Genomic DNA, 13,423 nt, shown 5'->3' on the forward strand with positions numbered 1-13,423 from the left:
ATCATTCTCAAAACATTTGCTCTCTACCGAAGTCCCTGGCATCAGCTCCTCATTTTTCCCTACCTTCTGCTCCCACCTCCCTCATGAACTCTTGATAATTTATAAATTATTTTGTCTTATCTTGCCCTGTCTGACGTCTCCCTTCATCCCCTTTTCTGTTGTCCGTCCCCCAGGGAGGAGGTCACATGCAGATCCTTATAATCAGTCCCCCCTTTCTAAGCCACCCTCCCTCCACCCTCCCAGTAGGTATCTGCTTTCACAACTCCCCTGAATCATTCCAGTGTCCTGCAGAGGACATCACCACCTACTTTGGGAAAACACTGCTCTATCTAAAGTAAAATACAGATCAAACAGGAAGGAGAAAGAAGTTGAAGAAAACATGTTATCCTCCAACAAGCAAGAACTAAGCCATAAAACCAACTGCCACTGAGTTAATTCCAACTCATATGCCCCTACGTAGCATTTCTGAGGCTGTGAATCTTTATAGGAGCAGACAGCTTCATCTGGCTTCTGTGGAGCAGCTGGTGAGTTTGAACGCTTACCCAACAGTACCCCAGAGCTCCTAGTTAGCAAGACTAAGATGCCTAAAAAAAAGAATAGAAAACAAGAAAGAGCTATTAGAAACTTAAAATATGGCAGCCAGTAGAAAATCTCCCAGAAAGTAGACTAAATTAAAACTGCAATTAAGAAGTTAACCAATATATGAAATCAAATGATCTAATTAGAGAAGCAAAAAGAGAAAAAGAATATAGGAAAACTCTTAGAATGGAAAGACCTGAGAAGGTCCAGAGTGACCAACATAACGGATTAGTAAAAAGATCCACCAAGGAACATTATTGTGAAATGTCTTACCAGGAATTAAGGTGGGTGTGGGGTAGACTTCCAGACACAAAACTGATGGCATCAGATTTGCCAGCCATCACAAGCTAAAAGACAATGGGGCATGCTTTCAAAATTCCAAGGTAACCTATATTCTATACAGATTTCCAAGTCTGTGAAGTCCATTCAATGGAGAAATACATCAAAAAATGGTACCAGGACAAATGGATTTCTAAAGGCAGAAGAGTGAAGCTGGCCCCTAACTCACACTGCATGTGAAAATTAAATACAGGGAGAAGTCTTCAGAACGTTTGTGTTTGGCAATGGATTCTAAGAACACCAAAAGCACAATAAGAAGAAAAAAAAAAAAGATAAATCGGACTGCATCAAACTTTAGGGCAAAGAATGTTATCAGGACAGTGGAAACGACCACCTTAAAAGTATTTAAATGAGAGTAAATACTTAGAAAGCAAATATCTGCAAAATAAATAACTTTTAGAATTCTGCCGTCAAATTAGGTACACTAGGTCTTTGTTCATTTGAAGCAACCGTGGAAGAGGAGGAAAAAGGATTCCCCTCCATGAACAACAAAGGACCTCCTTTGTCACGAGACCAGAACTAGATATTGCCCAGCTACCACTACTGAGCATTGTGACACACAATTACATTGGAGAATCCTGATCAAAAGGAGGTAAATAAGGGACAGAATTTCAAGCCTAATAGAATCAAGACTTTCTTCCAGTCTCTGAGGGTGAAGGAATTCCTTAAACTATTTTTCCAATATAATCTTTAAACATTAAATTTTAAAATATCATAAACCCACCTGTTTTAATGAAGCATATTATCCTCTAGTAGCTTCTTGAGAAAAGGGTGCATTTATGGAGTAGAATGCCCAGTCTTTCAGTCTTTCCCCCGTGGAGCTGCTGGTGGTTTCAAACTGCCAACTCTAAGGATTGCAGCCCAACACACAACCACTATGCCACCAGGGCTCTTCTAAAGCAAAAGTTGAGTTTAATTATTAATTAGTAAACTACAGCTGCCTTGAACATTATGTTCTTTTAAGAACCAAATATGGGCTCAAAACGGCAACAACTAAAGTAGTTACATAGGAAGCTTAGGGGCAGTGAATTGATGCTGCTGGAGGAGCGAACTCAGAAAAGAAAGTGAAAATGGCTGCAGTCTGAGAATACACTCAACAGTACTGACTGACACATGTAGAAATTCTTGAGCTGGTGTATGAAATTGTTTCTAAAGAGCTCTTATACCTCAACAAAAAAAATAACCCAATTAAAAATTGGACAAAGGTTTTAAACAGGTATTTCTTCAAAGACACACAAATGACCATTGAATACATGAAAAGATGCTCAACAGTAAGGAAATGCAAATCAAAACCACAATGAGATACTAACACTCACTAGAATGGCCATAATTTAAAAAACTAACAGAACCAGAAAATATCTAAGAGCAAGAGGTTGGAGAAGCTGAAACTCATTTCCATTGCAGCTATGATGCATCACTGATGCCATCACTCCGAGAAATAGTTTGATGGCTCCCCAAAAGGTTCATCACAGAATTACCAACCAGATGACCCAGGATTCCATTTTGGGGTATATATGACTAAGAAAGAGAGAGGGATCCAAGGAGAGACGTGTACGTCAATGTTTACTGCAACACTATTCACAACAGCCAAAAGAGAGAAACAACCTAAGTGTCCATCAACAAATGAATAAACAAAGCAGAATAAAATGCAGCCTTAAAGGGAAAGCGTAACATAGATGATCCAAGAAAACATGTGGTGTGAATTAAGTCAGACTCAGAAAGATAAATACTGTTTGGCTCCACTTGTAAGAAATACCTAACATGGGCAAATACATAGAGCTCAAAGTACATTCGTGGTCATCAGGGGCTGAGAGTAGGGTGACAGGGAAGAAAGGCTTAACCAACACTGAGTGTGCAGAACGCTGTGAACGCCATTAATCTCATTGAATGGTGCACTTAACATGGTAAAACAGTCCAAGCTTCCAAAAACTTTACTCCAGCACGAACCCTTTTCTCAAGAAGCTACTAGAGGATAATATGCTTCCTTAAAATAGGTAGTAACTCAACACATGACATGGCAAAAGCAAGGTATCCCACAGAACAGAGGCTAAGGGAATCCAAAGCAATAGCTGTCCGACTTGCCTGCCTTAGACGTGTGATGAACTTGTGGAGAATGTAATGCACGTTCCAAAGTAAGTACAACTAGTAGTTCTGCTTAACTCATAAAAGGATGAATGCCTGCTGTACACTTTCAAGATCTGTCTACATGGGATCAAATGACAAGAGCAACTAACTGAAAAATTAGATATGAACCTAAGAACTCAGAAAAGGGGGTGAGAATAGTTATACAACGCAAAAAATGTAATCAATGTCACTGAACCGCACATGCTGAGGCTGTTGAAATGGTATGTTCTCAAAAACAGTAACCTAAGACAGACAGACACACACACACACACACACACACACACAAAACCATTTTAATGATGGGAAGAGGGGGTACACGATGCTTCCAAAAAGTTCATGGAAATATTAATTCCATGATCTTTTAATTCCATTTTTCCACAAACTTCTTGAAGCCCCCTCATACAAGTAAAACTTGGAAAAACCTAAATTTTAGGTATACTGCACTGATGTCAATATCCTGGTTATGACACTGTATCATCTAAGCTATTTGGTTTTCCATCCCTCAATTTATACATAGTTTGTTCGTGGCATTATATATTATAGCTTTGTAAAATGTTACCATTGGGGAAGCTAGGTAAAAAGTACAAAGGATCTTTCTGTATTGTTTCCTACAATTATCTCAATAAAAATTTCCATTTAAAGAAGGATACGTAAGCACCGATATTAATATGAAAGAAATAAAGCAACACTATCCTTTGTTCTGATTTTGATACACAGTACTTTTTCTGTCTACAGAATAATGGTTTTCCCTATTTGTGAATATTTTATAAGAGGGGATGCTCTGTTTCTGGGTCACACTGGAAGTGTAGTTCTATCCTCCTTTGCTTTTTTCCTTAAAAACACATTATCGTCCCTGGAAAGAGCTCTGGCGGTGTAGTGGAAACAGAAAGAAACATAAAGCTCTCACTTTGCTAACTGAAATGCAAATGTTTTCTCTCATTTCAGATCGTCCTTCAGAATGAGTTTTCTTCATCAGAATTTCAGTCGTCTTTTTTTTTTTTTCAAATTTCTCTTCTCATAATCCAAATTTAATCCAAATTCTATCAGCCCAATTACTCATTTATTTAAAAAGAGCCAAATCGATGACCTTTACAAGATCTCTAAAGTCTTTATTACTAAATCATCTCCACAAGCAGTTTTCAAATGCACATTTTAGTCAAATAATTTATGATTTATGCTAAATAACAGTCTCTCTTGGAAATCCATATCCACAGTATAAATCCCAGTTCATCACAGCTGCTGACACAGTACTACTGACTGGGCAACTCTGGACAGCTATAAGTTCAAAAAAATTGCCAGTATTCCTCCAATCATTCATTCCCTTTCACAAACCAAACAAGAATATGTCCTTTGTCACACCTTGCACACTGTTACACCCCATAATCCTTGGGGGAGGGGGAGCATGCAGAGGGGATGCATTCCTACTATCGGTTCCTCTACTATGCTCTGGCTGCAAAGACAAGTAAATCGAACAAAGACCCCTGATAATGAGTGCTGAGATGTTTGTTGCTCCCTTTCACAAAAAATTTTCATTATTTTTCCATTATTATTATCATCTAGTTTTTAAACTATTGCATCACTTCCCCAGTCCTCAACCAATGAAAGAATTCACAGAATGGCATGAACAGAATTTACCTAGATTCTGGTCAAAGCTTCCTCAGTAATTAGTGTAATTAGCACCACACCAGTCTCAGCTCCTCAATCCTTTCTGGGTTCTTATTCTTTAAGATTCTTACTGCACTGTCATTCTGCGATTCTGACATTCCAAGGAGGTACACACAGAAACACAAAACAAAAAAGACAACTCTATCTTCAGTATCTTAAATTGCAGACCAAAACAAAAACCCATTCCACGAGTGGATTCTGACTCATTGTGGCTCTAAAGGACAGAGTAGAGCTGCCCCACTTGGTTTTCAAGACTGCAATCTTCCAGATGCAGATTGACACATCTCTCTCCCCTGGAAACAACTACCTTAGCTTTGAGTTCACAGCCTCGCAGGTTGACCACTGTGACCCCAGGGTTCCTTGAGGACAAGAACTAAGAGCATGGGAAAGCACCACAGAGGAACCCCTAGGACTCACTGTCTACCTATTAACAGTAGCGATAACCTGCAACAGGGATTGGTTGGCTCTGATAAATGCTCTGAGGGAACTGGGTCAATGTTAACACCGTTTTTATTCTAAAAGTACATGTTCCAATGAAAGAACTTACTCAAGAGTGCTGGCATTCCTACAGCATGAGCCTTAGTGTCACAGTGGAGTCCTGACATGTTTAATTGGACAAAAGATTTAGCTCATTTCTGTAAAAAGTGGCCTCTCCCTACACAATGGGCTAAACACAATTTCATCATCTGGTTCTTAAAAACACAGGTCGGTAGAACCAACCTAATCTTCTTCCAAAGCTTAGCAAAAGCAAATAATCAGGAAGACAATGAAAGGGGATGCATTTACCCCTCTCAGGAACAAGAACCTTTACTAATTTCATTTCCTGCACAAAGCCCAGAGACTCCATCCCAAGCTTGAGGTGGAGGGAGACTTAAGACACCAAAAGGCAACAAGTCAAGTTCAAACATCGGTCTACTAAGTAAAAACTTTCTTGATTCCAAATCAATCACTGAAACGTGTTCATCTAAAACCCAGTATACCTCTCTTTAGTACTTCTTTTCAAACAATTTTTGAACTCCCAAGACCACTCTTGGCCTAAACTTACTCTATCATCAAAACAGCTAATATTCTTAAAATCTGATTCCAATCTAGTTCACATCATTCTCAAAGAGTAGGTGAAAGGAAATTATTAAAATTAAAATGAGTTCTGTACTGCAGGGTCCTAGTTGTACTGAGTCGGCCTGCATGCCTTATTTATTGTGCACCCATTAACACGGGCTTTTCTAGGTGCTTAGGAGCCCTGGTGGCACAGTGGTTAAATTGTTTAGCTGCGAACCAGAGGTCTGCTGTTCACACTCCCTAACCTCTTCAGGAGAAACAAAAGGAGCAGATGCCACCACTTCTGTTGCACACAGGGTCAATGTGAGTCAGAACTGACTTGATGGCACCTAACAAGAATATTAGCCACCGCCCAGAAGATTATAATCTCGGAAGCCCCAGGAGGCCATTCTGCTCTGCCTTAGTTAGAATCAACCCAAGCAAGCAAGGGCTGGGTATCTAGGTGTTTAGCACGTATCACCAGAAAAATGCTGAAAATCTCTGCCCTGGTACAGCTAGTGGGCTTGAATTCATTTGAGATTGGTGACTATGAAACAGACACTTGTTGCAATCAAGTCTGCTATAAACCTGACCATAAAAATATACACAACATCTGACATAGATATGTAGAAACTGAAAGTATAGGGAAAATATTTCAATACAGTAATTGGGATTTTTGGTTGTTTTTAACAGTAATCTTTAGATTATGAACAGTAATCTTTATAAAGACTTTTGTGTCTGGGTGGCAAAAATGTTAAGCATTTGACAAATCAACTGAAAGGTGAGGTCTCCCACCACGAGGGTCTTTGGAAGACATACATTCAACTTCCCAAAGGCCTTGAGGACCCAAAGAAGTGGCCTTATTTTACACACATGGGTTTGTCACAATATAGAATCAGTACAAAATCAACTCGACAGCAATTAACAACAAATGAGCACTTTTGCACTCTAAGTCCTATAAAAAGCACATCTTCAAAGAATGGATGACCAATAAACAAACTGCCTGAGATAATGTGGGCCTGCCTATTTTGGCCATTTGGCTCTTCTGAACACCTGCAAGATAACCACATCTATACAAACCTCTAGGTGTTTTAATAATCAAGTAACAACCCATATACTTCACTATCATTTACACCGAGAATGCTCTAAAAAAAAAAAAAGGCCTCGTCAACTGATTAAAAATCCTACAAGTAATACATATTCAAAGTAAACCTGGTCTCTATCCATTACTCAAGTGGCTAGTGACTGTGACTGTACAGAACTGCTTAGGCATGTCCTGCCCAATATGGCTGCCACTCACAAGGAGGGACTGAGCCCTGGAAATGTGACTACGATGGTCTGTTACTGTAAACTATACACCAGAAAAAAACACTGTACGGTCCCTCATTTTTCAATCTGGAGTGAACAATACAATAGCAATTTGGGTCTACTGAGTTGAAGTTATTATCCCACCTGTTCCTTAACATGGCCACTTTCCCCTTTCATTACATGGTTTGCATCACATTCCTTTTGGACAGCATTGACTTAATAGACTTCCAATACGCTCACAGAGTTAATACATACAATGTGTCCCCATTCCTAATAATTGTATACTTAGGTCTTGATTAATTTACTTAGCTTAAACTGTTCTATATATATATATCACAAGCCAATCAAGTTTATATCAAAGCTGTATATAGTTTTAGTCAAAAATGAAAGGGTTTAGCAGGTTACTAACAAAAATGTGGGTGTCCACTGTGTGAAGGGCAAGCACGTAACTTGCTGCCGCTCTCCAGCAACAGAAACCACATACAAATATTTGGTTACTATGTACTGCATTCCTATAATGTGCCTTCCACCATACTTAACTCTCAGTGAGCCCTAAAATCACCACCACCCTATTTGGTGGGTACTATTATTACTACTGTCTAAAGAAAAATCTGAGGCAGAGGTTAGGCAACTTGCCCAACGGACCCACTGCTACTAACCTGTGGAACCAGAATTCCAACCCTGCCAGTATGTTTCAGAAAGACAGGTCTTTCTACTCGGAAACTCAGGTCTACCCTGTCCTATAGGGTTGTTATGAATCGGAATTAACTACTAGATAGCAGTGGGGTGGGGGTGGAGGGTGGGTTGGTGGGTAGGTAGGTGTCAGAATGGACTGGGTGGCAGTGAGTGGGTCTGAAACAAAACCGCCACACATTTTTCTAAGTGAAAGAATTAGCCCAAAAGATGATGTCATGACTGTACAGGGCTGGATTTTGGTTGTGAGTATGCATCCATTACAAAAAAACTTTACAGGGTTCATGGAGCTAGCACTTTGCTTCCTCCTTTCTACCCCACCCTTCTCAAAGGTGCCACATGAATAACATTGACCATATGAATTAAACCCCTTATCTTACAATAAATTGGTTCTCTACTCCCCTTCCCAGAAAGGCCCCATCCCATTTCTCTGGGCTATTCCTCTAGGTGTCCTTCAGACTTTATCTTAAACACCATCTTATCTAAGCCAACCCCCTTGGAACTCATCCTTTGCTAACCCTTTTGTGGTCCTTTCCACAGTGATAGCCCTCACCAGACTGCTCCTCAAGACATTCCACAGTGCCTAATATTAGATGCTCAATAAATATCTGCTCAACAATGGAGTCACCCAATCTACCAGTGATGGCTAAAAGTGGATTAAAAGCAAACTTAAACGTGCTAATTCATGGGACAGACAAGTCCTAAATTTCACGAAATGTGACACAGTATAAAGGTACCAGATGAAAACTTTAAATAGCCTCTTGACCAATTTCAATATAATTTGTTTCATATGAAAATGAATTAAGTAGGGGATGAATATTTGTCATACGAATCCAAATCAATGATTTCAGTATTGCTACAAATGGTTTCGAATCAGTTTAATGTCTGACCATTCTCAAAGATCACAGAAGCCTGCAAAGGTTTTTTCAAAATCATTATCAATATGAAATTACACTTAAAATGGGTGTTTCCTTGCACTGTCCCAGAACCGAGTACTTGCTGAGCTCTAAGTGACCTTTAAGAAATGTATTCCGTGGGGGAGGGGGGGAGTGAGGAGGGGGGTGTTCACGTACAATTCATGGGGCACAATTAAGTTATTGATGCCCCAAAAATCTCCCAACCACCAGAAAGGGGCTTTCCTAGAATCTTCCCCGTTCTTTTCCTGAACGGGAAACCGACTCAAAAGGGCCATCTTTAATGAGCCACGCGCTAAGTAATACTGAAACATGAGGTGAAAGTACATTAGCCGTCCTTAGGGCTATGACTGGCAAAATACTTTCCGTAAACGCCAGCGTGAAGTAAAAGGGAAGGAGAAGTTGACTTCACTGAAGTCGGATTTGAGCCCCAAACCGGATCGTCTCCCGAGAGGACGGCTTCTGCTGAGGTCAGGAGCAGCACTGGGAAACCAATATGCCGGCGTGTCCCACCCCAAGCCCCGGGAGCCTCCGATGGTTTGACACATCAATGGATTGATTAGTCAACGCGGGGTCACTCACCCCCCCCTAATTTGCCTTAATTACTCTTCACACAAACCCTCAAGTTTACTCTAAGTTATGACCATATGGAAGCTTCTCTTTGCCCCGCGTAGAAATCCAGGCCTTTACCAAACGACCACGAACTGCTCAATCCCAACCACGAAAGCAGAGCCGTGACAAAGAGCAAACAGCGAAGGGACTCCGCACGGCTACGGAAGACGCTCGGAGGCCGAGGGAACGCCGTTCAGAGGCGATCTGGTCACCGAAGGCACCTAGCCCAGGGGGAGCCTCCAACGCCAGCGATCGGGTGGAAGGAAGGCAGGCAGGGGAGGACCCCGCCCCAGGAAGCTCGATGCCGATTCAAACAGCAACTTGGGTCTGTCGCCTGGGATCGGAATCGCGGGAACAAAGGCGTATATTACGGGAAGCAAGATGTCTGGAGTCAAAGGGACAGTGTGCAGCTACCGAGGCTGGGCGCCCTCCGCCCACAGGTCTTACCTATGGTGGAAATGAAGGTGGTATTGAAGGCATCATCCGAGAAACGAAAGAGGACGCAGGTCTTCCCCACGCCCGAGTCCCCGATCAGGAGCAGCTTGAAGAGCAGGTCGTACGTCTTCTTCGCCATTGGGAGGAGCGGCTCAGGCTCTCGCCGCCGGCGGCCCCAAGGGATCGGTCCCTCTCACTACGGCCAACTCCCCACTCCGGCGTCCTCAGGCCGGAGGACCGGGCAAGCGAGGGGAAAGGGGGGGGCTCGGAGGGCGCGGGCGACCTACGAACGGCCTCGTCGAGGAAGCCCCGACGGTGGCGGCGTCCGGTGCCTCCGAGGGCGGCGACCACAGCCCCACAGCCTCTCCCAGCCGCTCCGCCCGGTTCCGGGGAGTCGGTCGGGACAAAATGGCCTCCCCTCCCCCCTCAGAGCAGCTCGGTCGGGACGCTCCCACGGGCTAGCGAGCAAGCTCTGCCGTCGAGGGAGCGCAGCGCGGGTGACGGCCGCCTCTCTCCGGAGCAGCAGCTCTGCGTTCGACCGCGGCGATGGCCACCTGAGAGGAGCCCGAGCCGACAAGCTCAGCTACATAGCCACAGGAAGCCGCGCCGCCCCGGCCAGAGCCACCTTTTCCCCGTGCCCTCTCACGCCGGCGTGCGCGCTGCCTGAGACGCACGCAAGGACGTACGCCCGCCCTTCCCTCTCGCCCTCAGCCTGCGGTCCCGTCTTGCGCATGCGCGCAAGAGCGCGCGGGGGCACCCGGGGGCGGAGGGTGGAGCGCTCGGGGCTCCAAACCTCGTTCGGAAACCTAGCCGAAACCAGAGCGGCCCGAGGGCGAGGCCGCGGGCGCGCTCCCTGAGGCCGCCTGATAGTGCGCGGCGTTACGAGCACGCCCTGCGGGCAGGCGCTGCCGAGAGACTGCGCAGGCGCAGGGCGGGGACCTCGCCTCCCGACCCCTCCCGCCCTCCTTGTCTGGGGCCGTCCTCCGGACTGTGCTCCACCGGGCCGCTCGTCAGCATGTCGAGCAAAGATGTTAGCGATGGTCTTGGTGGCCTTGTATCCCTGTGTGGGTGTGGCTCGTAAACGCAAGAAAGGGTCGCGTCCCGAGTGCCTTAATAGCCTCTTTGCTAAAAGGAGACGCATCCTGGAGTGCTCGCCCTCCGGGGGATAGACCTGACCAAAGACGCTTTCCGTCTCCGTCCCAGTTTGCTTAAGGAATGAGAGCCGGCGTTCATGAGGGCAGGAGGCTGAAAACGCGAAACCTGGCCATGCTGCTCAGGTTAGAATGATGTCATCGGCCTTCCTGGGCGAGGAGAGAAGAGGTCTTGAAAACACTCGGGCACATGGAGAACCTCCCCAGTGGAAACTAAGGGGCTGCGCCCTGCAGAGAACACTGGGCTCCGGCTCTTGGGGTCGGGCCCTCTTGGAACCCGGGAGATAGCAAGACCTGTTCTCTGAAGGCAGGGCCCCTCCCAGAGTTGGAAATCCAGCCACGGATGTCAAAAATTAATGGGGAAGCCTACCCCTACCCCAAGCCCACTCCACTACCTTGACCCTTCCATTTTCTCGGCTTGCTTCACTCCAAACGCCTGGGCTGTGATGGTCAAGTCGTTGACCGCTATGGGCTGGTTCCACCTGATAGCAGTAGAAACCCTGGGACTTCGGGAAAGCAAGAAACAGGAATTGGAGGAGAGGGACAGCAAAATAAAAACTACGCTCGAATCCCCCCCCCCAACAGGTTTGTATAGTTAGTGTATAATTAAAGCTGATCTTTCAGACAATTGTAATCCTACTTCATTCTGGGGCTTAAAGGTTTGTCATACATTTTTCCTTCCCAACCACCTCTAAACCATCCAGTACTGAAGACGCTTGTTTTCTTTAATACATCCCACTCCTCGGTTCATGTCTCTGACTGTCCAACTTAGTCATGTCATTTAAACCTCTTAACCTCTATGACTCATTCTTCTTCCACTTTGTAATGTCTTATGATAATGTCAACAATTCTGGAATAGACCGCCTATGTTGTTAGCTGCTGTCCCGTCAACCCATGGCCACGTATAGACAACAGAATTAGGCCCTGCAGGATCTCCACAGTCACCAGAGTGTCTTCAAGTTCATAATTGCAGCTATTCTACCAATTCATCGCACTGAGGGTCTTCTAAGCTCTTATTATTGGCCCTTCATTCACCAAACAATGTCCTCCTCTAGCAATTGATTTTTCCTAATGAAATGCCCAGCACAAGCAGCTCAGACCATGTTCTGCTGTGAACCGTAATCTGTTTACACTGGCCCGTTTTCTGGAGTAGATAACCAGACCTACCTTCTTAGTCTGCCTTACTCTGGAAGCTATACTGAAACCTGTCCCCCAGGAGTAACCCTGCTGGCAGTTGACCTATCGATGGGTTCAAAAGTCTGTGATGAAAATGAAGTGAAAAGATGATCGAATTTTTACACAAACTTTTTGAAGCCCACCTTCCAGCAGTATAGCAACATGCAAACCACCACAGAGCAACAGACCAGACAGATGGCTGTCACAGACAATCTATACAATGACAAAATAGATAATACTCAGTGCTTCACAAATCTGTGATCCAGAGTCACAATGTCCAACACTTGCGGAAAATGTTCAGAGTTCGCTTGATCCTTCCTTTCAAAGTACGTTCAATTAACCCAAGCCCCCGTACTCTTAAGCATTTTAGATGTTTTTTAGCTATAAAAATTCTTTGGAAAGTAATATGACTACATAAACTCTAAGGATTACTAAAAGTAATCAAAACTCAAACGGAAACAAAATGTATTCTACGTGGTTATTCTATGTATGTGGGGAGATCATTCTGACTCCAAACCAACGATCAATAGATGGAAGTGGGTGCGGAGGGAGAAGAAAAGAACAGCCATTGGCTAATTTTAACTCAATTGAATCCTGCCCTCCCCCTTTTACTGAATCAACAGATACAAAATCCACTGCCATGAAGCCAATTCTGACAATGGCCCCAATAGAGAGCCTCTGAAGCTGCAAATCTTTCTGAGTGCCGAGAACGCCATGTTTCTGTCCCAGAGTATCTGGTGTGTTTAACCATGGACCTTGCAATTAGCAATCCAACGCTTACTAGCCAGCTCGATCAGGGTTCCTATGAAATCAACTAATATCAGGTCACAGAGTGGTCTCTGCAGGTCCATGAACTTGCAATCATGACATCTTTTGAAATTGAAATAAACTTGGCTTCATCCCAGAAAGAGAAGATTCGCAACCAGGGCTGAGAAAAATAAGCTGCTGGGGGGGAAAAAACAACAGAGCTTCACTTTTTATCACAATTGTTTCCAATGGTTTTATCAATTAGAACGTGTTCTTCCTGGGCCTCATATTCTGCAACTTTAGGAATTAACTGTATTTCTTAACCAATGTATTATAGGTCAAGGTCATAGAATTTAGGAGGAACTATCCTGTAAATAATAGTTCATCTCCTCCATGTAATTCAGCGGGGCCCTAGTGCCACAATGAGCTATGTGTTCGCAGCTACACACAAGGTCAGCAGCTTGAAATCCGCAGCTGCTGCTAGAGAGAAACGTGAGGCTTTCTACTCCCATCAAGAGTTACAGTCTCGGAAACCCACCGGGGCAACTCTACCCTGTTCTATAGGATCGCTATGAGTAAGATTTGGGAGGGGTGTTAGGAAGGGACAGGTTATGTAATTAGGGGACACCCTAATGGCATAGT

At 44.1% G+C, this 13,423-nt stretch overlaps 1 protein-coding gene across 1 annotated transcript in view; it reads right to left on the minus strand.

The window, feature by feature from the left end:
* The window catches only part of RAB10 (RAB10, member RAS oncogene family), a 74,219-nt gene extending 63,852 nt beyond the window's left edge, over window positions 1–10,367 (minus strand). Inside the window, exon 1 of the mRNA XM_075557004.1 lies at window positions 9,720–10,367. Within this exon, the coding sequence (XP_075413119.1) occupies window positions 9,720–9,846 (127 nt within the window). The 5' untranslated portion in view covers window positions 9,847–10,367. The remainder of the gene's footprint in view (window positions 1–9,719) is intronic.
* Between the last annotated feature and the right edge of the window lie 3,056 nt (window positions 10,368–13,423).

This window comes from Tenrec ecaudatus, chromosome 8 (assembly GCF_050624435.1).
Source record: "Tenrec ecaudatus isolate mTenEca1 chromosome 8, mTenEca1.hap1, whole genome shotgun sequence".
NCBI lineage: Eukaryota > Metazoa > Chordata > Mammalia > Afrosoricida > Tenrecidae > Tenrec > Tenrec ecaudatus.